Below are 23,335 nucleotides of genomic sequence, written 5' to 3'. Positions count from 1 at the left end.
GAATCCTGTGTTCAGTTTTGGGCCCCTCACTATAGGAAAGACCTTTACGTTCTGGAGCAGGTTCAGAGAAGGGCAACGGAGCTGGTGAAGAAGCTGGAGAAGAAGTCTTAGGAGGAGCGGCTGAGAGAGCTGGGGCTGTTTAGCCTGGAGAAAAGGAGGCTGAGGGGAGACCTTGTCACTGTCTATAACGGCCTGATAGGAGGTTGGAGCAGGGAGGGTGTTTGTGTCTTCTCCTGAGTAGCAAGTGATAGGACAAGAGGAAATGGCCTCAAGTTGTGCCAGGGGAGGTTTAGACTGGATATTAGGAAAAAATTCTTCTTGGAAACGGTTGTCGGGCATTGGAACAGGCTGCCCAGGGAAGTCATGAGGTCACCATCCCTGTAGGTGCTTAAAAGGAGTTTAGATGAGGTTCTTAAGGTAGATGGTTTAGTGCTCGAGTCAGGTTATGGTTAGACTCGATGATCCTGAGGGTCTCTTTCCACTGAAACGATTCTATGATTCCGTGATATCAACTGGATAATTCTTCTATCACTTCTTCTCAGTGCTCTTCATGTACCTGCCTCTTTGCCTACAGTGCTGAAACTTTTCTAATTAAGCACAGAAGTCTTGAATACTAGATGTAAATGATGGAAGCAACATGTCTTTATCAGTCTTGTCTGATACCTGCCAGTCCAGGCAAACACCTCAGGTATACTAGGGCCTCTCGAGGTTTGCACTGGGTGCTTATAGTGAGACCATGGAGCTCAGCCTGAAAACCTGAGAACTCCCTTCAAAACCAAATCAAACCAAAAACAACAACAAGAACAAAAAACCCCACACTCTTTTTTTCTCAGATGAAATGATTCAGTATTTCCAATAAAATGTCTGTGGAATTTCTATACTGCTAAAATATGAATTTTCAGAATGTATATGTAGTGTGGGAGTTGAAACATTGACCTTTCCCTGTGCTTGCATTGCCACAATTCTGTCTATCATGCTGTGTATTTAATCCCCCTGAACATCCAGGAGTTTCTACCTGTCCTTATTCAGCTCACCATGTCTGAAGTCATCTCTTCAGAAGCCTGTCTGGACCTTTGCACTTTCCATTGCTCCCCACAGGTTCTTCCTCCTCTCACTCTTTGCTCATTCAGAGCTTCTCAGCTCTCTCCCTGCTTTGAGCTTCAGGCAGGTAAAGGCTTTCAGCAGTTGCTGTAGTACTCCCTATAGGCGACTCAATTATGGCAATGGACCTCACTGGAAACTACTTAATTTAACCATAGAACTGAGAAACATCATTAAGTTCTATTGTGTTTTCTTTTTTTTCTCCTTTCTTTGTTTCCTCTAATTAAAAATTCCCCCGGTGCCTGTTTAATCCGGTTCTCTAAGGAAACATGAACTAATTCCTGCAAACAAGCTGTAACAATCAGGTGCAAACTGCAGTGCAGAATCTGATGTAAAGAAATGTGATGTAAATCCCAGGGGGCCAATGAGCAAAACAGGAAGTTTGGGGAGCTGATTAGAGATTTCCTGCTAACAATTTGAGTAGAGAAACAGTCTTCACAGGAACTGCTCTGTTTCTGTTGACACCTTTTAGGTCTCCTCCTCTGCCTCTTTTTTCCTTTTTTTTTGTCTTGTTCCTCCACCTATTCTGTCTTCCAAAACCTTTCCAAGGGGAAGATTCCCTGAATCACAGAGTAACTCAGGTTTGAACATCCTCTTGTCTCACTCTCCTGCTCAGGGCAGGGTGAACCAGGTGAGGTTGTCCAAGGCCTCTGCCCAGCTTTGCACCATCCACAAAGGAGCTGAAGGTTCACTCCGTCACCTCATTCAGGGGGAGAATAAAGACATTCACCAGTGCTGGCCCAAGTGCTGGTCCCTGAGGGATTCCACTGGTAACTGACTGCAGGGGGGGCTTTGTACCACTGGTGACATTTGGGCTTCATCATCCAGCCAGCTTCCCACCCAGCATTCACTTCTTGAGCCCAGAGAGCACCAATCCCACTTTAAGGACACCATGGGAAACCATGTCTGACACCCTGTGAAATTCCATGTATAGAACATGCCTTTCTTTCCCTGCCCATTTGGGTTCAGCAATCCCTTTCTTGTTTTCCAAGTGCCTGGACATGGCTGCAGGAGGACTTGTCCCATTCCCTTCCCATGGAAGGACACAGGCTGACCAGCCGGTAATTCTCACAGTTCTCATTCCTGCCCTTCTTGAAGACAGGTTTGACAACTGCCTTTTCCAAGGACCTCAGAACCCCTCTGATTGCTCTGGCAGGTTTCAGACCACAATTCAGACTCACAGGTAAGGATGACATAGCAGACAGGAGCACGTGAGATTGATCTGCCTGGGCCAGTGGGGTTTGTTCCTGGAGTCACACACAGAAATGTCAGGTTCTGTCAGGTGTCCACATCTGAGGCGGCCTCGTGGGCTCCTTATGCACCCAGGGATGTTCAGAGACAGAGTCTGTCCCTTTTACACACAGAGGCAGGAGTCACACTGTCCATCTGGCCTCCTGTTGCCACTCCCGAGGGACGGGAGACACCTCAGCCCTGTGGTGTGTCACCCTGCTCTGCACTCATCTGAGATGTCCCACGTCATGAGGAATGGACACAGGGACCTCAGTCCAAGGAAGGAGATCCCAGTGGGTGGTTTCCCATGGGGTGTTCCTCCCAACATGAAGTGACCTCGAGACCTTGTCTGTGCCACAGGCCTTCATGGAACCCCCAGGAATAGCTGATGGTTTTTGTGCTCACTCGGGTTCCTCTCAACTCATGTATGATGATGTGCGTGCTCACATCTCATCTGTACAATACAAACTCGGACTGCTGACCTACTCATTCAGTGTCCATCCATGGAGGGAAGAACAACCTCTGTGAGCTGGGGAGGGAGGCCTGGGCTGGAAATGGTGCTTTTAAGGGGCCAGTCCATGACGATGCCCTGGGGCAGCTTCCATGGGGTGTCCAGTGCACAGGGGCACAGCCCAGCCCCTGCTCTGCTGGTCCTGCAGGTCTCTGGCAGGAGGCCTGGCTGTGAGAGGACACTGCTGTGTGCCCAGCCCTGCACACACACACTGTGCAGCTGTACAGTGGTGCTTGCATCTGTGGCCATTTTCTTGGGCATGTTCTTGAGAGAAGGTTTGTAAAAAGACCTTAACCTTCAGGCCCTGCCCATAGGAGATGACCTTTCTTTCTGGAAAGGCTGTTGTGAGGCCAGCTCTGTCACAGCAGTGCCCATGGCCTGTCCCTGCCTGCGCTCACAGGACTGACACACAGCAGGACAGTGACCAAGCTGCCAGAGGACACAGATCATGGCTCCTCATTTACACAGACACTGGTTATAAAAGAAAAGCAGACAGTGATTTAGAAAGGGAATTAAAACATTATCACAATTAAAAAAAAGCCAGCAACCACAGAAAGTACAGATGAGAGACTGGACCTGCAACTAGTTACATTAAAATGGCTATGTAGAAGCAGATGGGCAGTTTATTGCTTCAGAAAACACTAATATATGAGTTTCGACAGGGCATCCTTGAGCTCCTGGTTCCTCATGCTGTAGATGAGGGGGTTCACTGCTGGAGGCACCACTGAGTACAGAACAGACACCACCAGGTCCAGGGATGGGAAGGAGATGGAGGGGGGCTTCAGGTAGGCAAACATAATGGTGCTGACAAACAGGGAGACCACGGCCAGGTGAGGGAGGCACGTGGAAAAGGCTTTGTGCCGTCCCTGCTCAGAGGGGATCCTCAGCACGGCCCTCAAGATCTGCACATAGGACACCACAATGAACACAAAACACCCAAATCCTAAACAGACACTAACCACAAGGAGCCCAGCTTCCCTGAAGTAGGTGCCTGAGCAGGAGAGCTTGAGGATCTGGGGGATTTCACAGAAGAACTGGTCCAGGGCATTGCCCTTGCACAGTGGCAGTGAAAATGTATTGGCCGTGTGCAGCAGAGCATTGAGAAACCCAGTGGCCCAGGCAGCTGCTGCCATATGGACACAAGCTCTGCTACCCAGGAGGGTCCCGTAGTGCAGGGGTTTGCAGATGGCAACGTAGCGGTCGTAGGACATGACGGTGAGAAGAGAATGCTCTGCACCTAAGAAGAAATCTAAAAAGAAGACCTGGGCAGCACAACCTGCAAAGGAAATGACCCTGGTATCCCACAGAGAGTTGGCCATGGATTTGGGGACAGTGATAGAGATGGAGCCCAGGTCAAGGAGGGCGAGGTTGAGCAGGAAGAAGTACATGGGGGTGTGGAGGTGCTGGTCACAGGCTATGGTGGTGATGATGAGGCCGTTGCCCAGGAGGGCAGCCAGGTAGATGCCCAGGAAGAGCCAGAAGTGCAAGAGCTGCAGCTCCCGTGTGTCTGTGAATGCCAGGAGGAGGAACTGGGTGATGGAGCTGCTGTTGGACATTTGCTATGCCTGTGGGCATGAGGACCTGTGCAAGGAGGAAAAGACAGTGACGGTTTAGATGAGACTTCTCTGAGCAAAACCAAAGTCATTTCCCACAGCCCCTCCCACAAAGAGACCCTTTTCTTTTTCCAGGAGAACGTTCTGGCTGGAGCCCTCGTCGGTGCTTGATGAGTGTGCAATGAAGAGCAGGGTCTCTGCCCAGGGGCTCTTGAGGAGTCAGCCTGAGCCTGTGTGATGGGGTGGGGCAGGGGCCAGTCCTGGGGTTCAGCTTTGTCAGATGGAACCGCTCCTGCTGCAGAAGGGACTCTCAGCATCTGTACCCGCAGGGCTGAGAAACTGTGTTTGAGAGGTTTGGCGTTTCTACAGCTCCTTCTCCCCTCACAGCCTGGGGAGTGTTCTTGGGTGTCAGAAACCCTCAGCATTTCTGCTGCACTCAGGGAGAACAGAGCGAGTCCTGCAAGACCAGAGGATGCCTGTGGGTCAGTGCAGAGTGAGGGTAGCTGGTCTGTCCCTCCGTCTTCCTCCATCTGCCCTGGGCTGGCACCTTTCTGAAATGGTGATCACACTGCCGTGTTACCCTGAAAAGCCACCAAGCACTGCTGAGAGCAGAGGGATCCACCTCAGACCATGACATGTTTAGCCCAGGACACACACGGATCATTTCACAAGCCCAACAGCATTTTCTTGGTCACAGCATCTCTATGCTTCTCCATGGAGCTTTCAGCTAACACACATATGCTGGGGGTCATAGGGAGTTTTCTCTGTTCTCCCTCCCCCAGCATTTCTGGTTTTGATTTCCTCTCTTTCCCAGATCACATCCCTGCTACCTGAAGATTTTCCTCCTGGGAGGTGTTTCCCTGTTCATGTCTTTTCTCTGTCATTGCTCACAGACCCCATCCCACCCTCTGTGCCCTCACCCTGGCCCTGCAGATCCTGCCTGTTTGCCTGGGATCATCTCTCTGTTTGCAGGCTGGAAAACAGGACAGGTCAGGTTAAGGCTGACGGGTTCAGCAAAGGTGATGCAGGTGCTGTCCACAGGAAGAGAGGTGGTGAAGGGATGTTCTGAGGCTTCTGGCAGATGTACTGATCATTCAAACTTGCAGCTCAGGAGTCTCAGTGACTTGCTTAAGCATGAGAGCTCATTTTCCTTGTATCCTTTCCTGCACTCTCCAACCGTTGGGATAGGAAACAAAAAAGGCAGGCTCAGGAAAGCTCCTTATCTGTCTAGACAATCCTTGCATTAATCTTCTGCTTGAGGCATCCCCTTGGAAAAATCCTGGGGGTGATCTGGAGGTGTGAGCAGCCCTGACCCACACAGCATCCTCTCCACAGCAGAAGCACCTTTCCTGTCCTGATAGGGGTCGCTCCTTCCCCCCACAGCTTCCTCTCTCAATGTTGTTGGGATCTCCCCGGGCAGGCTGAGCGCTGACCCTGGCAGGCGGCAGAGTCCCTGCCCCGGCACAGCCCTGGGGTGCAGGGACCCTGCTCTGCAGGACAGCCCTGGGCACCCCTGGCTGCTCACCCAGCTTCACAGCTGTTCAAAATTGCCTGACAAGAGCCCCCTCCTTACAGATCCCACAAGCTGTGCCTGTGCTAACTTGAGGAGATGCCTCCAGGAACTGCAGCTGCATTGCCCTGCACCCAGAGACTTACCAGGGCAAAGGCTGCAAAGATTTCTCCTCCAGTGAGCTCTCAGTCATCCTCCCCATCCTGACCACCTTTAATCTCTCTCTGCCTTGCTTGTCTCCCTGAGATCCCCAGGCAGAGCCCTCAGCCCTGCTGCGCTTTGCAGAGGAGCTGCTCCTGGGCAGAGCTGTCTCTCTGCAGCGCTGCCGCTTGCCATGAGCTCCCTGTGTCCCAGGAGCCCAGCCCAGCTCAGCAGCACAGGAGCAGCCCAAGGCACTTTAATGACCCCTCTGGTGGGTTTGGTGCTGAGGCTATGAACTTCAGAGCCTGGAGGAAGCTGAAGAAACCTCTCAAGAAGTCCAAGTCAGATTCAAACTGCAAAGTTTCTTGTAATGTTAATGGGTCCCACTGACGAACACTACTGAGGAACTGACCCCAGGGTCTGGTTAGAGAAGAAAACTGGAGGCAGAGATGGCAGGTCAGGACAAGCAATGTGAAGGTCTCTCTGATGATCAGTACACCTGGATGTGTTTCATTAACCAAAGGGCCAAGCCCTGACCCCCAGCCCTGGGAAGGCAGATCCTGTCCCTCCCACGTTGCCCAGGGCCCTTCCTGGGACAGTGTGATGTGGGGCTGTGCAAGGCCAAGGGCAGGACTATGGTCCCACACCTCCCAGGTTCCTGGCTGGGGACAAGGAGGCCATGAGGCCCCTGTGCTGTAAGGACAAGGTGTCTCCTCACAGGCATCAGAGCTGGAGACAACAGCCACAGCCAAGGAGAGAAGGAGCTCATATCTGTTGGGGGCTTTAAACCTCTTTACATCCCTTGATCCTCTCCACGACAGCCTGTCCTATGCTGTGGCATCCCCTGCACCTCTTGCCCTGCAGGCTGGACACATCCCCCCTGCTGCCCACCTTGCTCTTGTCTGAGCATCTTCCTTCCTTTGCTGATCTCTCTCCATCCTCCCCAGCTGTTCCTTGAAGCACAAAGCCTTGGGCTGCTGCAGACTCCCTCTGGGTGACCTGCTCCACCACAGCACTGCCCTTCCACTCACATTCCTTCCTGCTCATGTCCGGCCTGGACCTCCCCAGCTGCACTTTGTGCCATTATTTCTTTCTCATGCTCTTTCTCACTATGAAGAAAACCTCCACCATCTCTGAAACCACCCTTCCAGCACTCTCAGGCTACTCCTACACTGCTGCAGCCTCCCCAGCGCTGCTGGGCCAGAGCAGCCCAGGTCCCTCAGCATCCCACACCATGTGCACAAGGTCCTGACCCCTGCCTTGGCACAGCCCTACGCTCTCCAGTTCCTCCCTGCTTCTCTAAACTGGGAGCCGCACACTGGCACACACCCGTGTGTGTGGGGTCACACCAGTGCTGAACCGAATGGGATGAGAACTCCAGGTGTCTGGGTCCCCACGCTCCTCCTCATGCAGCCCCGTGTGCAGCTGCCTTGTTCATGGTGAGCGTGCAGCACGGGCTTGTGTGGCGGCCCTTGTAGTGCCCAGGCCCTTCCCCTCAGGGTCACTGCTCAGCGTGTCATGTCCTTTTCTCTCCTGATGGATGGGGTTATTCTCCTGCCCCGGTACAGGACTGGCCGCTTCTCCTTTTGAAACTTAGGAGATTCCTGGTGGTGGAACCCCAAAGTTTCTCAAGTTCCGGACTCTCCCTGGACTGCTCCAGCCACGGTCCCTCCAATTCCAGCCAGGGCAGGGACCACTCGCCCGGGGAGCCCCCGGTGCCCCCTAAAGAAAAGGGGCCCTGCCCTCCAGGACTCTCCTGAGCCCAGGCAGAGGCCACTAAAATGGCAGCAGTAGCAGGGTTCCATCCAGAGTTTATTCAAGAAAAAGGAAATAATTTCCAATTTCCCTTGCACAGTCTTTTAGTGCTGCTCTTCTCCTCCTTATCCTGGTGCCTCTCCCTGACTGCTGTGCCCCATTTTCGGTGGCACCAGATTGTTGAAGGGCATGGCCATGTGCCCCCACAGCCCCAGGGCTTTGTCATTGGTGCCCTCACTCACAAGGGAAAACCCATCTTGTCACTCCCCACATAAAGGAGCTCCACACATCCAAGCAACTTCTTCACTCTGAGGGAATCCCACTGCTGACCCTTCCAGCCCGTCTCTCCTGAAAAGCCTGTACCCAGCCATTGCAGCACCCCAAGCTGTGTGACTTGTCCCACCACGCCTGGCGGTGACTCCATGGGTGTCAAACAGCACAGGCTGCAGCTTGTCCTGGCTGTGCCCTTGGCTGAGGGCATCAGTGCACAGTTGGGCTGTGGCACCTCAGCTGTAGCACCCGGCCAAGCTCTGAGAGGCTTAGGGAAATCTGGTTGGTCTCAAGAATCCAGGTCCCCATGTGTGCAAAGGTTTGACTTCAGAGCAGAGCAATGTCACAGTGGTTGGCAGATGGAAAGTTAGGGCTGAAATGGGGCAACAGGAGAGTGAGCAAGCCCTGCTGTCCCCAAGGCCAGAGAGAAACAGGGCTGGCAATGACAGACCTGGAAGGAAACGTGTGTTTTGTCAGTGGCGTCTCTGCTGCCCCTGAGGTACTTGGGCAGACGTGTCACTGATCTCTAGGAATGACAAGGTGCTGCTGACAGGCCCAATGTGACAATGGTTTGTCTGTTCCTCGTTTATGTTATCAAGGAGTTGAGAACAGGCTTGGTGAAAAGAAAAAAAGGAGATTTGGAAGTGTTGCTATACGCATGGACACCGCGGTGTGAAGCGCTTCCTATTCATGGGCTGCCCTACATCTCCTGGATAGAGAAGGGACAGATCTTGCGATGCTTCAGAGGTGGGAATGAGTTTCTTGCACAAAGGCACCGAATCTGTCTGCAGTGCTGTCTGGGGTGTCTGTCCCACACTCACTGTGGATGGGGATGGCTGCCCTGCACAGGACCATCGCTGTCCCTGCCCAATACATGTAGGGGTGTGCGAGAGCCTTGGCACCTCACGTAACACTGCAGGCCTGTAACTGGCACTATAAGGGAATAACTGCCCTGAATTTGATTTGTCAATTGATTTATAGAATAATTTCAGCTGTAAGAGACCCTCAGGATCATCGAGTCCAACCATAACCCAACTCTAGCACTAAACCATGTCCCTAAGAAACCCAATTAAATGTCTTCTAAACACCTCCAGGAATGGTGACTTCACCACTTCCCTGGGCAGCCTGTTCCACTGCTTCACAACTTTTTCCATGAAGAAATGCCTCCTAATATCCAATCTGAACTTTCCCTGGCACAACGTGAGAACCTTTCCTCTCCTCCTATCAGTTGCTGCTTGGGAGAAGAGACCAACACCCACCATGCTAAAACCTCCTGTCAGGTAGTTGTAGAGACCGATAAGGTCTCCCCTCAGTCTCTTTTTTTCCAGGCTAAATGGCCTCATGTCCCTCAGCTGCTCCTCATAAGACTTGTGATCCAGGCCTGTCACCATCCATTCGGTGATGGACTCGTGATGCTTCATTTACCTTGATCTTGAAGTGAAAAATTAAGGCAATCAAAAAGCCAAGAGGTTGTAATTCAATCATCAATATTTCTTTATTTATTTTGCCCGTAAAGCGGCACGTGATAGAGAGACTGGAGAAAAAGGAAAGAAAAGAAAGGGGGAAAAAAAGGGTTGGCTACCACTACGAGATCCAAAGGCATCCCTATGGCCTCGGGTGTCGTGAGAAGAGTCCTGCCGGTTCTCCGTTGTGATCTGTGACCCTTTGGTGGGGAGAGCTCAAAGATGTCCCGTCGGGAATCGTCTTTCATGCTTCTTCACCCCGCTTTGCTCCCATGGATTGAGGCCAATCTCTGCCTTTGTTTCGCAATTCAGGCTGAACTGCGCAGGCCCGAAGAGTCCCCGCTTCGCTTGCCAGAACCCGTCTGTGCCTGCATCACCTCGGTTCAGGGGTCTCTTACTGGTCCATTGGGTGACCTCAAGACCTTTGGAGAGCCTCTGCGCATGCTCTTCTTCATTGGCCTTAGTAGCAGGGAGGAGGTGGGGGCAAGTTTGGCTGAGGCAGCAGGTGAAAATCCATCTTCTGGACAGCAGCTATTGTCCCCAGGTCGGAGAGACCTGTAGAACACAATTCCTTTTAGGAGGTGGGGGCAAGTCTGGCTGCGGCAGCAGGTGGAATCCGTACAGCAGCTATAGTTACCTGTAGCCCCTGGGTCAGAGAGACCTGTATAACACAACTTTTTTCGTCAGGCCTCTCTCCAAGTCATTTTCCAATTCTTTCTATCAGGACTTCTGTTCTCCAAGTCCCTGATGGTGATGTTCAGGCAAATACTGTTCTTCGGACCGACTCCTACACCTTCCAATCCCTGATTTCTTTGATTCTGTGAGATGGAGGGGCCAGGAGAGGGAGATGTGAGGAGATGGATGGGTGAGGAGATAGAGACACCAAGAGAGGGAGAGTCGCGTGGGTAGTGGGTGAGGAGCTCGGGATGGACAGATGGACAGAGACACGAGGAGATGGAGACACCAGGAGATGGAGATGGAGGGACCAGGAGGTGGGTGAGAAGATGAGGATGGACAGATGGACAGATGAGGGTGGAGACACCCGGAGATGGAGAATGAGGGTCAGGTGGGTGGTGGGATGAGGAGATGGAGGGATGGCCATGTGGAGGGACAGATGGATGGACAGATGGATGATGGACAAGTAGACACCGTCCAACTAGATGCCCCCTGCTGGGCCCTCCGCTCACTCACACGTCTTGTTGGGTGACACCAACTTCCTGGTGGCCCCAAAATGGATCCAGATGAACTTCCCTGGGAGAGCAGCAGTGGCCACTGCCCCTGGCAGGCCCCGCCCACAGACCCCACCCCACCCCACCCCCTCCACTCACCAATCAGGAGGAGTTGACGGGAGATGTTAGGGTCTTGTGTTTTCCATCCTCCAGATGAGGTTGGATGAAGTTGCGAAGATGTTTGGGGGTCTCAGTTGAGGTTCAACATCTTCCAGGTGGGTCAAAGTTGGGGAGATCTTGGAGTCTTGGAGTTCAACGTTGTCAGCGTGAGGTGGGACAACATTGGGGGAGATGGTTCATGTCTTGGGTTCTCCATCCTCCCGGGGGAAGAGGGATGAAGTTGGGGAGATGTTTGGGGGTCTCAGTTGGGGTTCAACATCCTCCGGGTGGGACAACACTGAGGGAGATGTTGGGGGTCTTGGAGTTCTCCACTGGCTAGATGAGGAGAGGTGAAGTTGGGGGAGATGGTTGGGTCTTGGGTACTCCATCCCTCAGGTGGGACAACACTGCGGGAGATGTTTTGGAGTCCTGGGTTCTCCACATTCCAGATGAGGTAGGACAAAATTAGCAAAGATGTTTGGGGTCTTGGTTGGGGTTCAACATCCGCCAGGTGAAGAAGGCATGAAGTTGGGGAGATGTTTGGGGTCTTGGGCTTCAATATCCTCCAGATGGGACAAAATTGAGTGAGATGTTGGGGTTCAACATCCTCTGGATGACGTGGGACAACACTGCGGGAGATGTTTGGTGTCTTGGGGTTCTCCACCCTCTAGATGAGGTGGGACAATGTTGGAGAGATGTTTGGAGTCTTGGCTGGGGTTCAACATCCTCCATATGAGGTGGGGTGAATTTGGGGAGATGGTTGGGGTCCTGGGATTCTCCACCCTCTAGATGAGGTGGGACGAAGTGTCCAGGAATAGGACATCCTGAGTCTTGATGGCTTCACAGGGTCCAGGGATGTGACATCTTGGCCTGGGTGGCCCAAAGTGTCCGGGGATGGGACATTCTAGGTCTCGTTGGCCTAAGGGGTCCAGGGATGGGACATCCTGCTCTGCGTAGCCCAGAGGGTACAGGGATGGGAAATTTTGGCTCTTGATGGCCCAAGGGGGCTGGAGATGGGACAATTTGAGTCCAGGGATGAGATATTCTGGGTCTGGGTGGTCCAGGTGGTCCAAGGATGGGACATCCTGATCTTGGTAGTCGAAGGGGTCCAGAGATGGGACGTCCTGGGTCTTGTGGCCTCACAGTGTCCAGGGATGGGACATCCTGGCCTGGGTGGTCCGTGGGTTGGTGCATTTAACATCTTGATGGCTCAAAATGGCTGCAAATGGGACATCTTGAGTCCAGAGAAGGGATGTCCTTGGTCTTATTGTCCCCAAAGTGTCCAAGGATGGGACACCCTGGGTATTGGTGGTCTAAGGGGTCCCGGTTCAGAACATTTTCAGTATTGATGGCCCAAAGTGTCCAGATATGGGACATTTTATGTCCTGGTGGCCTAAGGGTTTCAGGGATGGCACATCTTGCGCTGAGTGGCCCAAGGTATCCAGGGATGGGAAATTTTGGCTCTTGATGGCCCAAGGGCGCTGGAGGTGGGACATTTTGGGTCCAGAGATGGCACAACCTTGGTCTTGGTGGAGCAAGGGGGCTGGAGATTGGACATTCTGCATCTTGGTGGCCCAGAGTGTCCAGCGATGGGAGATCTTCGGTGCAAGGATAGGACATCTTGGCCCGGGAGCTCCAGGGGTCCAAGGGTTTGGACATCCTGGGTCTTGGTGGCCCAAAGAGTCCAGGAATGGGACATCTTCGCTCCAGGAATGGGACATCTTGGTCTCGGTGGCCCAAGGGGTCCAGTGATGTGACATCTTGGTCTTGGTGGACCAAGATGCCTGGAGATGGGACATTTTGGGTCTTGGTGGCTTAAAAGTTCCAGACGTGGGACATCCTGCATCTTGGTGGCCTAAAGTGTCCAGGGATGGGACATTTTGGGTCCAGAGATGGGACACCTTGGATCTAGGGATGGGACATCTTGGTCTCAGTGGCGCAAGGTTTCCAGTGATGGGGCATTGGAGCTCTGAGATGGGTGATTTTGGTTCACAGTGGTCCAAGGAGTCCAAAGATGGGACATCTTGGTCTTGGTTTCCCAAGATGGCTGGACATGGGACATTCTGGTCTTGGTAGCCGAAGGGGTCTGGAGATATGACATCCTGGGTCCTGGTGGCCTCACAGTGTCCAGGGATGGGACATCTAGGCCTGGGTGTCCCAAAGTGTCCAGGGATGGGACGTTTTAGGTCTTGGTGGCCAAATGTGTCCAGGGGTCTGGGATTGGACATTTTATATCTTGGTGGCCTAAGGGATCCAGAAAAGGGACATCCTGGGTCTTGGTGGTTCAAAGTGTCCAGGGAATTGGCATCTTGGCCTGGGTGGTCCATGGATTGGGGCATTTAGGTATTGGTGGCTCAAGGGGGCTGGAGATGGGACATATTGTGTCCAGAGATGGGACATCCTGGGTCTTGTTGGCCCAAAGTGTCCAGGGATGAGACATCTTGGTCTCTTTGGCCTAAGGGGTCCAGGGATGGGACCTCTTTGCTCTGGTTGGCCCAAATGTCCAGGGATGGGACATCCGGGGTCTGGGATGAGACACCCTTGCTCTCTGTGGCCCAAGGGGTCCAGGGATGGGACATTTTAGGTCTTGATCACCCAAAGTCTCCAGGGATGGTACATTCGGGGTCTACGATTGGACATTTTATGTCTTTGTGGCCAAAGTTGTCCAGAGATGGGAAATCTTGGCCTGGGTGGTCCAACGGGGGCTGGAGATGGGACATCTTAGGACTTGGTGTCCCCAAAGGGTCTAGGGATGAGACATCCTGGGTCTTGGTGTCCTCACAGTGTTCAGGGATGGAACACCTTGGCCTGGGTGCTCCAAGGGGTGCAAAGGTTGGGACATTTAAGGTCTTGGTGGCCCAAGATGGCTGCAGATGAGACATCTTGGGTCCTGAGATGGGACAACCTGGGTCTTGGTGGCCCAAAGTGTCCAGGGATGGGACATCTTGGCCTGGGTGTTCCAAGGATGGGACATTTTGGGTCTGATTGGCCCAAAGTGTCCAGAGATGGGACATCTGGAGCCTGGGATGGCACATCCTGGGTTTTGGTGGCTCAGTGGGTCCAGGAAAGGAACATTTTAGGTCTTTTGGTGGCCTAAGGGGTCCCGAGATGGGACATCTTGGCCTGGCTGGCTCAAGGGGGCTGGAGATGGGACATCTTAGGACTTGGTGTCCCCAAAGGGTGCAGGGATGAGACTTCTTGGGTCTTCATGGCCTCACAGTGTCCAGGGATGGGACATCTTGGCCTGGGTGGTCCAAGGGGTGCAAGGGTTGGGACATTTTAGGTCTTGGTGGCCCAAGATGGCAGCAAATGGGACATTTTTAGTCCAGGGATGAGATATCCTGGGTCTTGGTGGCCCAAAGTGTCCAGGGATGAGACATTTTAGGTCTTGCTAGCCCAAGGGGCCCAAGCATAGGATATTTTAGGTCTTGGTCACCAAATGTGTCCAGGCATGGGACATCCTCTGTCTTGGTGACCTCACAGTTTTCAGGGATGAGACATCTTGGTCTTGGTCACCTAAAGGATCCAAGGATGGGGCATTTTGGCACCTGATGGCCTCACAGAGTCCAGGCATGGGACATCTTGTTGGCCTAAGGGGTCCAGGGATTGGACATCAGGGGTCTGGTTGGCCCAAGAGGGCTGGAGATGGGACATCTTGGGTCCAGAGATGGGACATCTTGGGTCCAGAGATGGGACATCTTGGTCTTCGTGTTCCAAAGTGTCCAGAGATGAGGCATCTTCATCTTGGTGGCCCAAAGTGTCCAGGGATGGGACATTTTAGTTCTTCGTGGCCTAAGGGATCCAGAGATGGGACATCCTGGGTCTTGGTGGCCCAAAGTTTCCAGGGATGGGACATCTTGGCCTGGGTAGCCCAAGGGGGCTGGAGATGGGACATCTTGGGTCCCAGGATGGGACATCCTGCGTCTTGGTGGCCCAAAGTCTCCAGGCATGAGACATCTTGGATCCAGGGATGCGATATTTTAGGTCTTGGTGGCCCAAAGTGTCCAGGAATGGGACATCTTGATCTTGGTGGCCTAAGGTGGCTGGAGATGGGACATCTTAGGACTTGGTGTCCCCAGAGTTTCCAAGGATGGGTCATCCTGGGTCTTGGTGGCTTCATGGGGTCCAGAGATGGGATATCTGGGCCTGGGTGGCCTAAAGTGTCTAGAGACGGGACATCTTGGATCCAGGGATGGGACATTTTAGGTCTTGGTCCCAGAGTCTCCAGGGATGGGATATCCGGTGTCTGGCATGGGACATTCTGGCTCTCGGTGACCCAAGCGGTCCAGGGATGTGACATTTTAGGTCTTGGTGACCTAATGGGTCCAGGGACAGGAAATTTTACCCTGAGTGGCTCAAGGTGTGCAGGGATGGGAAATTTTGGCTCTTAGGGGCCTCACAGTTTCAGGGATGGGACACAGCGGCAGCGAGAGTGGCTCTGGTAGTGGCGCCAGCCACGACAGCATTTCCAGCTGCGGCGACATCTCCTCTTTCACCAGGATCGGGCCATGGTGGAGTGGCCACCTCCCTGCCCTGCCAGAGGATGCAGCTCTGCACCCCCAGCCCTGCTTTTAGAGGGGTGCCTGGGCAGGGCCCTTTGTGACATCACCAGTGACATCACAATGCCCCACTGTGGCAGTTGCACATCCCCCTGAGATCCAGAGCCTTCAATAGGGCAGTCGATGGCTCCTTCGCACCTTTTGTGCCCCACTGTGCCTGTCCCCACGTACACACCAGGGTGGTACCAAGGTGCTGACAGTCACATCCTCCCCTGCCCCGGGCAGGGTGACTTCACCTGCACCAGCTGGGGGGCAGGAGGGGTGGGACCCTCAGTCAGTTGACAGGGTCCTCAACAAAGGGGGTGCCCAGAGAAGCTGAGAAGCTTCTGGACTATGTTGTAATATCCACAGCCTGTCACGTCCCACCCTCAGGTATGAGTGCAGAATGGAGGGAATGGAGGTTCTAGTTTTCCTGTTCCTGGGAGAGTTTCATCCTCGGTGGAGGAAGGAGCTGAAGGTGTAACAGGTAGGACTTCTTTCATGCTCTGTGAATGTTCTTTTGGATTATGCCACCTTGATACCAGTTTACTCAGTTTATCAAGGGGTAAGTAAGCCTTCCATTATATTATTATATATTATATACTCCCTTTTTAATTCCCAAACCCCACCATTGTTGTCGGATCTTAGGTTGTTCCCCCTTTCCTCTTCTAATATGCGGATGCTGCTTTCTTGGAGCACTAGTAGCAGCAGCAGTACTGGTAGAAAGGGGCACATTCTTGACTTCAACATGACAGATTCCTCTCGACCTTTCTTCTAGGATTTTTACAGGGCCATATTTCCTATTATAATGTATCAATTCTTGTGCTGTTTCCCCCCACGTCCACACCTTTTTAGTATTTGGTTGGTTGGGGAAAGTCAGGGCAGGGGTGAACAGTGAATCAATGGCAGTGTCAGCTCCATCCCTCTAGCTCCTGCTTCTGGTACCCTGGCTCCTGATCAAACCTTCCAATCTTTCTACTGGGCTCATCAATGCGATTGTCCTTTGAAGGTTTAAGTGACTCTGGAAGTCCCCTTATCAAGGGAGTCATCATGTCAGGACTCACTGGCAGCATCATTGAGGATTCACATTTGGGAATCAATTTTCTTTCATGTATCATTTGCAAGCAGGCTGCTTTGTGTGCACTTTCTAGCAATTGATCAGGTGTGCCAGTGATTGCCGGGGGCTCTCCTCTATCTAAAGGGTTTAGCCCTCCAGCCCAATAAGCAGCTCGCTGGGTTAGGGACCATGAGGCACGTCTGTCACCAGTTGTTAAGAAAACTCCATGCCCCCAGTAACCATTAGCTTCCTGTTCACTTCACTGAATTTGGTCTCCCCCAGTTAGGGATACGCGCCACACGTGCTCCGTTTCAGATTCTTTAGGGAGGCACCCATACTCTTTCTTTAGTTTGCCAGCTTGGTGGCAGTGTAAGGTGTTTGCTTAGTTGTAATGTGAGGGTCAGTATCCTCTTCATTTGCATAAAAATATTCTGTTTTCACTAAGGGTCTCATGTGTGGGTATTCCTCATCACGTTTTCTCATCTCCTCCAATTCTTTCTGAGGGTAAATTTGATTTATTTCTCAGATACTTTTCTCCTCTAGCTGCCGCTCCCTCAGCACTCTTGTGCTTTTTAAACATTCCTCCTTTAGAGTAGCTTTTAATGAGCGGTTTTCTTCCCTCTCTTTTTCGAATCGTTGTGAAGAATTTTCTAATTGTTCTAAATTGGAGATCATTTTTTGCGAAATCTGCACCAGATTTTCAAGGGATTCTATAATTTTTCTTTCATTACTACGTTGCCTGAGGTGATCTTCAATCGCTGCTACTAGGCTGGCCTAGGACAGCACAGACCATAGCTTTGTTCTTATCTGATCTAAACTTAGACTTAGTCTGTAGAGAAATCACTCGGTCCACTACATGTCGGAGTGGATCCTTAGGACGAGCCTCGTTGGACGGAAAGAGTCGGCCAGAATAACGACAGCATCCCAATGTGGGTTAAATCGTTCTCCTTTATTCAACATAACAACAAAGACTATATAGAACTTTTTCCCTGAGCACGCGCTAAAGAAACGGTAATGATTGGCTACAATGCGCTGATCACGCTTCCCATCCCCATTTGCTATTGGTGATCAGCCACTGTCCACGTGTCGTGACGTTCCATGTCTCTGCTGGCAGAGGATGGCAAGCGGCAGCCTAAACCTAAACCGCGGCCATGTGGAGCCCTGGATTGCTTACCACACATACATGTTGTGTCTCCTAACAAGTTATCCACAACTACACTCTGTAAATTAGCCCAATTATCACAAGCCCAGTCCTCTCTGGGTATGGAGGGTCGAGCCCCTTACTTTGCTAAAAGTGTGTAGAACGAGTCTCGATCTTTCCCTAACCAAAAATCTTGATTATCAACCTTTTCAGTCATTCTTACTATGAAGGGACCAAACCCACGTCGGGAAGGCACAAGTTAGTTATACAAACCCACAGCAACTGCTGTGTCACCCTTCTCTTTCCCGAGTGGTTGGAGGGGCCAAAAATCTGCTACGAGCAGGCTCAACTTAGTTACGCAAACACACAGGATTGCCCCTTCACTCTCTCTAGCAGACAATTCTCATCAACATGAGAACAACACCCATTTTTGCACTTTGAGATCCCAGAGACAGAGCCCTCAACTCAAGTTTGGAGCGCTCAACACCGAGGTGCGTGTGGTGTGTGGGAAATCTGAATCGCCCCCCTTGGTTTCTGGACACCTCTCACCTTATTAGTTAGGGCCAGGTGTGGCTGGAGCGAAACTTTCTTCTCCTATTACAGACCACACAGTACCTGCACTCCTCTGTTTTCTCAGAATCCTGTCCATGACACCGGTTTAATGTCACGGTCCATTCGATGATGTACTCGTGATGGTTCGTTTTCCTTGATCTTGAAGCGACCAAAATGCCAAGGGGTTATAATTCAATCAAACAGTGTTAACTTTATTATTTTGCCCATAAAGCGGCACGCGATAGAGAAAGTGGAGAAAAGGGGAAGAGAAAAAAAGGGGGAAAGGCGATTAGCTACCACCACGAGTTCCAAAGGTGTCCCTATGGTCTCAGGTCCCGTACGGGGACCGTCCTGCCGGTCCTCCGTCGTGATCCGCGATCCTTTGGTGGGGACATCTCAATGATGTTCAGTCACAAGCCACCTTTTATGCTTCTTCACCCCTCCTCTCTCCCACTGATTGAGGCCAATCTCTGCCTTCGTTTCGCGATCCAGGCTGAACTGTGCAGGCCCAAATAGTCCCTGCTTTGTTTGCCAGAACTTGTCTGTGCCTGCATCACCTCGGTTCAGGGGTCTCTTACTGATCCGCTGGGTGACCTCAAGACCCTCTGCAAGCCTCTGCGCATGCTCTTCATTGTTGGTCTTAGTAGCAGCTAAGAGGTGGGGGCAATTTTGGCTGAGGCAGCAGGTGAAAATCCATCTTCTGGACAGCAGCTATTGTTACCTGTAGCCCCAGGTCAGAGAGACCTGTACAACACAGTTCTTTTCCTCAGGCCTCTCTCCAAGTCCTTGTACAGTTCTTTCTATCAGGGCATCTATTCTCCAAGTCCCTGATGGCAATGTTGAGGCAAATACTGTTGTTCGAACCGACTCTTACAGGAGGTCATGGAGAACACACAGCCAGGCTCTTCACCATGGTGCGTGGTAGAAGCACAGAAGAGAATGGGTGGAAGGTGAGAGAGCTTCAACCAGGACATAAGGAAAAGCTTTTTCCCCAGGACCTCAGCCAAGTGCTGTCTCAGGTCACCCAGAGAGGCTGCACAGGCTCTGTCTTTGCAAGTTTTCAATCTCTGATTGAATCAAGGTTGAACACCTTGGTCTGACCCAGTTTCTGACAGGTTGGACTGCAGACTCCTGAGGTCCCTTCAACCTCAGTTCTCTGACGATCCCATTGTGATGATGGGCTCTTTCTAACTGGAGCAGAGCAGACGATTATGGGCCATGAATCCAGCTGTGCTGTAGGTGACCATCTAAACCATCATCTCAACCAGTGAACCAGTCAACACCTCAGTGTGACACTCTGGGCAAAGTGTGAGGAGTCCTGGGCAGGGAAGGTTTAGAGGGCATGGGGTGCTATGCAAGACACAAAATAATCTTGGCTTAATACCTGTAGGCCCATCAGATGTCAGTTAATGTCAATGAAAATTAAAATAAGAAGAACTGAAGACAAAGATCCAAAGCAAAGGAAGGTGTCAACATACTTGTCTTTATTTTTCCTTTTTTCTTTGGGAGGGTTTCTTTTCTTTGAAAAGCAGAGAGTTTTCCAGAACTGGGAATGGATTTAGGACACAAATGTCTTCAGCTCCAGGGACACAAACACCTGGTGCCAGTGTAGATGCCCCGGGAACCCCTGCCCAGGCTCCACTGCATTGCAAGGTGCTCTGGTCTCCCCCAGGTCCTCTGTGATAGAGGCCAATCCCAGGCCAGCACCTCCCGTGCACTGGGGCCCCGAAAATGACACTGACTGTTCATGGTGAGACAACTGATGACTGATGTCTGCCTGGAAAGCTGCACTTCGTTGTTGTTGTTGTTGGTTTGGTTTGGTTAGGTTTGGTTTTTTTGGGGTTTTTTGGGTTTTGCTTGTTTGTTTTGTTTGTTTGTTTGTTTCTGGGGGTTTTTGTTTGGTTGGTTTTTAACATATTAAAACAAAAATTCCACAACAAACAAAAAAACACCCACCAGAAACACAAAAAAATGCTAAACAGTGAATTACCAGGAAGTGTACTAAGGGTACGAAAACAAATATTGGTCTTCTCCTGTACCTTTATTTCCAGCACTGTATTATTTCAACTCCCTCGTCATTCAGGAGTTTCCACCTCTCCTGATTAAATGTCCATGTCAAAGGACAACTTTCCAGCAGACTGTCTGGACGTTTGCCCTTCCCAGTGCTCTCAGGTTTCCTCCTCCACTTGCTCTTTGGTCATTCAGTTGCCTCTCAACTGTCTGGTTTCTGATTTGAGTTTCAGGGAGTTACAAACTTGCCCCATTCTTCAGAAGTCTAATTAACATGGTAGTTAACGTGTTAATTGTGTTTATATATATCCTTTCCTATCTCTCTGTCTAAAACAGTTCTTGTGTGGATGTCCCGTGTGGATGGTGGACCTCATTAGACCCAGCTTACACACACAGTTGAGGAAACTGTTTTAGTGTTTATGAAACTGTGTAGTGTTTACACAGGAGAGCAGGTGGGAGCTGGTGTGCAGGAGCTGCAGCATCCACCTGCAGAGCTCAGTGCAGAAGTCTGATGTGAGGAAAAGTGATGCCAGTCCCAGGTGGCCAATGAGGGAACGGGCAGACTGGGGGTGGGCAGTGAGGAGCAAGGGTGTCCATACAGTGTCCAGCCTCAAGAGACCGTTCTCCTGCCTGTCCAGATGTCTTCAGGAGACCCTCTGGATCAATGTCCATTGCAGAATGCTGCTGTCACTTCTTCTACACACTGAAAAATGACAGAAAATACCCTTGAAAGAAAAACCCCTCCTTTATGAAATCTTCTTTGAAATCTTCATCAGTAAGTGTCCCATTGAAACCTCTCCAGTTACTTCTACAAGTCTTGAAGATTGGAAGAAAATTAGGAAAGAAACATTGCTCGTTAGGGCTTTCTGTGTTTTAATGAGCCCCATGGCGTATTTGGTGCTGAGTCCATGAACCTCAGATACCAAGGACAGACTGAAGAATCTCCTCAAGAAGTCCAAGTCAGAAGCAAAGCCCAAAGTACCTTGAAGCATTAATGGGCCCCACTGAGGGCTGTTACTGACAAAGCCTCCCCAGGGACTTGTTAGAGCAGATAATTGGAGGCAGTGATTGCATCAGGCAAAGGCAAAGTGCAGCAGCTCTGATGCTGAGAAAACCCTTGGTTTGTTTGATGAAGGATAATGGCCAAGCCTTGAGCCCCTGCCCCTAGGAAGGGAGATCCTGTCCCTCACGTGTGTCTCAGGGCTCTTCCCGGGGATGTGGGGATGATGCCCAGTGCAGGACAATGGTGTGACACTCCCTGGGGGGTGCAAGGAGGCAATGGGGTGCCATGGTCACGACAACCATGTGTCTCCTCTTACGCCTCGCTGTCAGGGACATCAGCCATTGCCAAGAGGACAAAGACATTGTGACTTCCAGGGACATCCAGCCTTGCCAGCGCCCTTGGCCATCTCCACCACAGTCCATCCTACACTGTCCCAGGCCTGTGGCTGTTTCCCCACAGGCTGCAGACACCCCATGCGCTTCCCCAGCTTGTTCTCACCCCGGTGTGTCCCCACCTGTGCTGCTGAACAGCTGATCCCAGCAAGAGAGAGCAAAAGGGCAACAGGCAGAAAGACCCAAAGGCCAACTGCAAAATGGCAGAACGGCAAAAGGCCGAACTAACATCGAACTCCTGACAGAATGAAACTTCTGAATGGAACTAGCCAAGCCAGCTGGAAAACCCAAAGTAACGGATGTAACAAGCCCTAAAAGCCAGCTCCAGCTTTAGACTGAACATGACGCTAATCATAGGGAATATTTCATTGATCAGCCTGCATGTCAACCCAGGTGCTGTCCTGTCTGTGTCCCCTCCTGCCGAGTTGCATCTGCAGCTGGATGGCCAAAGAAGCCCTTGGTTTCCCTGACAACAGCCAAGATATCAGTGAGTTCTGACATTCCTTTCATACCAAATGGCAAACACTGTAAAGCTGCTAAAAGAAAAAATTAAATCTATCCCAGGGAAGAAACAGTGTTATTATTCTCATGGCAAATCTAAACAAAAGACTGTAGTAGCTATGAAGGAGAGAGATTCAAAATGCATGAAGAAAATTAACTCAATCTCAGTAAAAACAGCATGTTTCCTCGGTTTCCACTTCACCAGGCTAAAGAAGTTTGGGTCTCTCAGCATCTCCACACATGACCCAGACTTTCTCTGGCCACACGACAGCTCCTGCCCGTTCCTCCAGAATGGGGAACCTCCCACTGGGACACCCCGCTCCAGATGTGACCACACCAGTGCGGAGTCAAGATGGACAATAACTGCCCTTGGCTGGGTGGCCACGCTCCTCCCAGTGCAGCCCAATGTGCTCATGGGCATATTCCTGCTTAGCACCACTGAGAACTGACTGAACAGCCAGGCTCAGAGGGTTGTGACCAGCGGCACAAAGCCCAGCAGGAGGTACCATGAGGAGCACTGAAGGACACCTTGTCCCTACCCAACATCTCCTCCCCACAGGTGTCTCTTGGGTCCCTGGAACCACCTCAGTGACAAGGGGGAGAGCACTGCCTGTATGGGGTGGAGGAGATGGGGTCTGGAATGAGGGTCCTGGGGCAGTTTCTCCTGGTTGTTCATGCGGCAACAAGCTGTGCTGGATATCTGGAGAGAGGAACTCTTCCTAAGGGCCTCCAATGGGCTTGGGGATGGTCTACAGTTTCCTGCATGCTGCCTTTTCTGGTGGAGATCACAGAGGCTGCCGGCCCTTTAGAGGACCCAGGACAGGCCTTGTCCTTCCTCTGGTCACAGCTGGACCCCAGTTCTCCAGCTCGGCCCCAGCTCAGGAGCCTTGTCTAGGGGTGACTTTTGGGGTAAGGTTGACAAGAGGGGTGCATAAGTTTGTCTTAAGGACATGTGATGAGCACCAGGACTGAAGTTACCAGAGCAAAATGATGTGGCTTCTGGGTGAATACTTTCTTCAGTGCAAATCCTGAAACAGAGTCCCAGACTTGCTTTCCATGCCACCCTTCACGAGGGATGATGCACTAAGAGATGGCAAGTGAGGGACACCAATCCTTCTCCAGCTACTTCCAGGGCCTGGTGAAGCACCAGGACAGCAAGGACTTCTGGCCCTGCACCCTGAACTCTGGGTATTATCTTGGGGCAGCTGAACACCAGCATTTTTCTCTCCAAGGCAATTTCCAGCCCCGGTCAGCTCCTGTCTGATCTCCCCCCATCCCT

General features: G+C 51.6%; 1 protein-coding gene across 1 annotated transcript; it reads right to left on the bottom strand.

The window, feature by feature from the left end:
• Positions 1-3,483: 3,483 nt before the first annotated feature.
• On the bottom strand, positions 3,484-4,053 carry LOC136000669 (olfactory receptor 14J1-like). Its single transcript, XM_065654600.1, has one exon. It carries the CDS (start codon positions 4,051-4,053, stop codon positions 3,484-3,486), a length of 570 nt encoding a protein of 189 aa, XP_065510672.1.
• Positions 4,054-23,335: the final 19,282 nt, after the last annotated feature.

This window comes from Caloenas nicobarica, chromosome 34 (assembly GCF_036013445.1).
Source record: "Caloenas nicobarica isolate bCalNic1 chromosome 34, bCalNic1.hap1, whole genome shotgun sequence".
In the NCBI taxonomy this organism is placed as follows: domain Eukaryota; kingdom Metazoa; phylum Chordata; class Aves; order Columbiformes; family Columbidae; genus Caloenas; species Caloenas nicobarica.
Note: the sequence above shows the minus strand (reverse complement) of the source record. Positions and strands in the feature narration are given on the sequence as shown.

Bases quoted from the DNA above. Each gene is read 5' to 3' on its own strand.
- LOC136000669 (XM_065654600.1), bottom strand. From the start codon at position 4,053: ATGTCCTACGACCGCTACGTTGCCATCTGCAAACCCCTGCACTACGGG.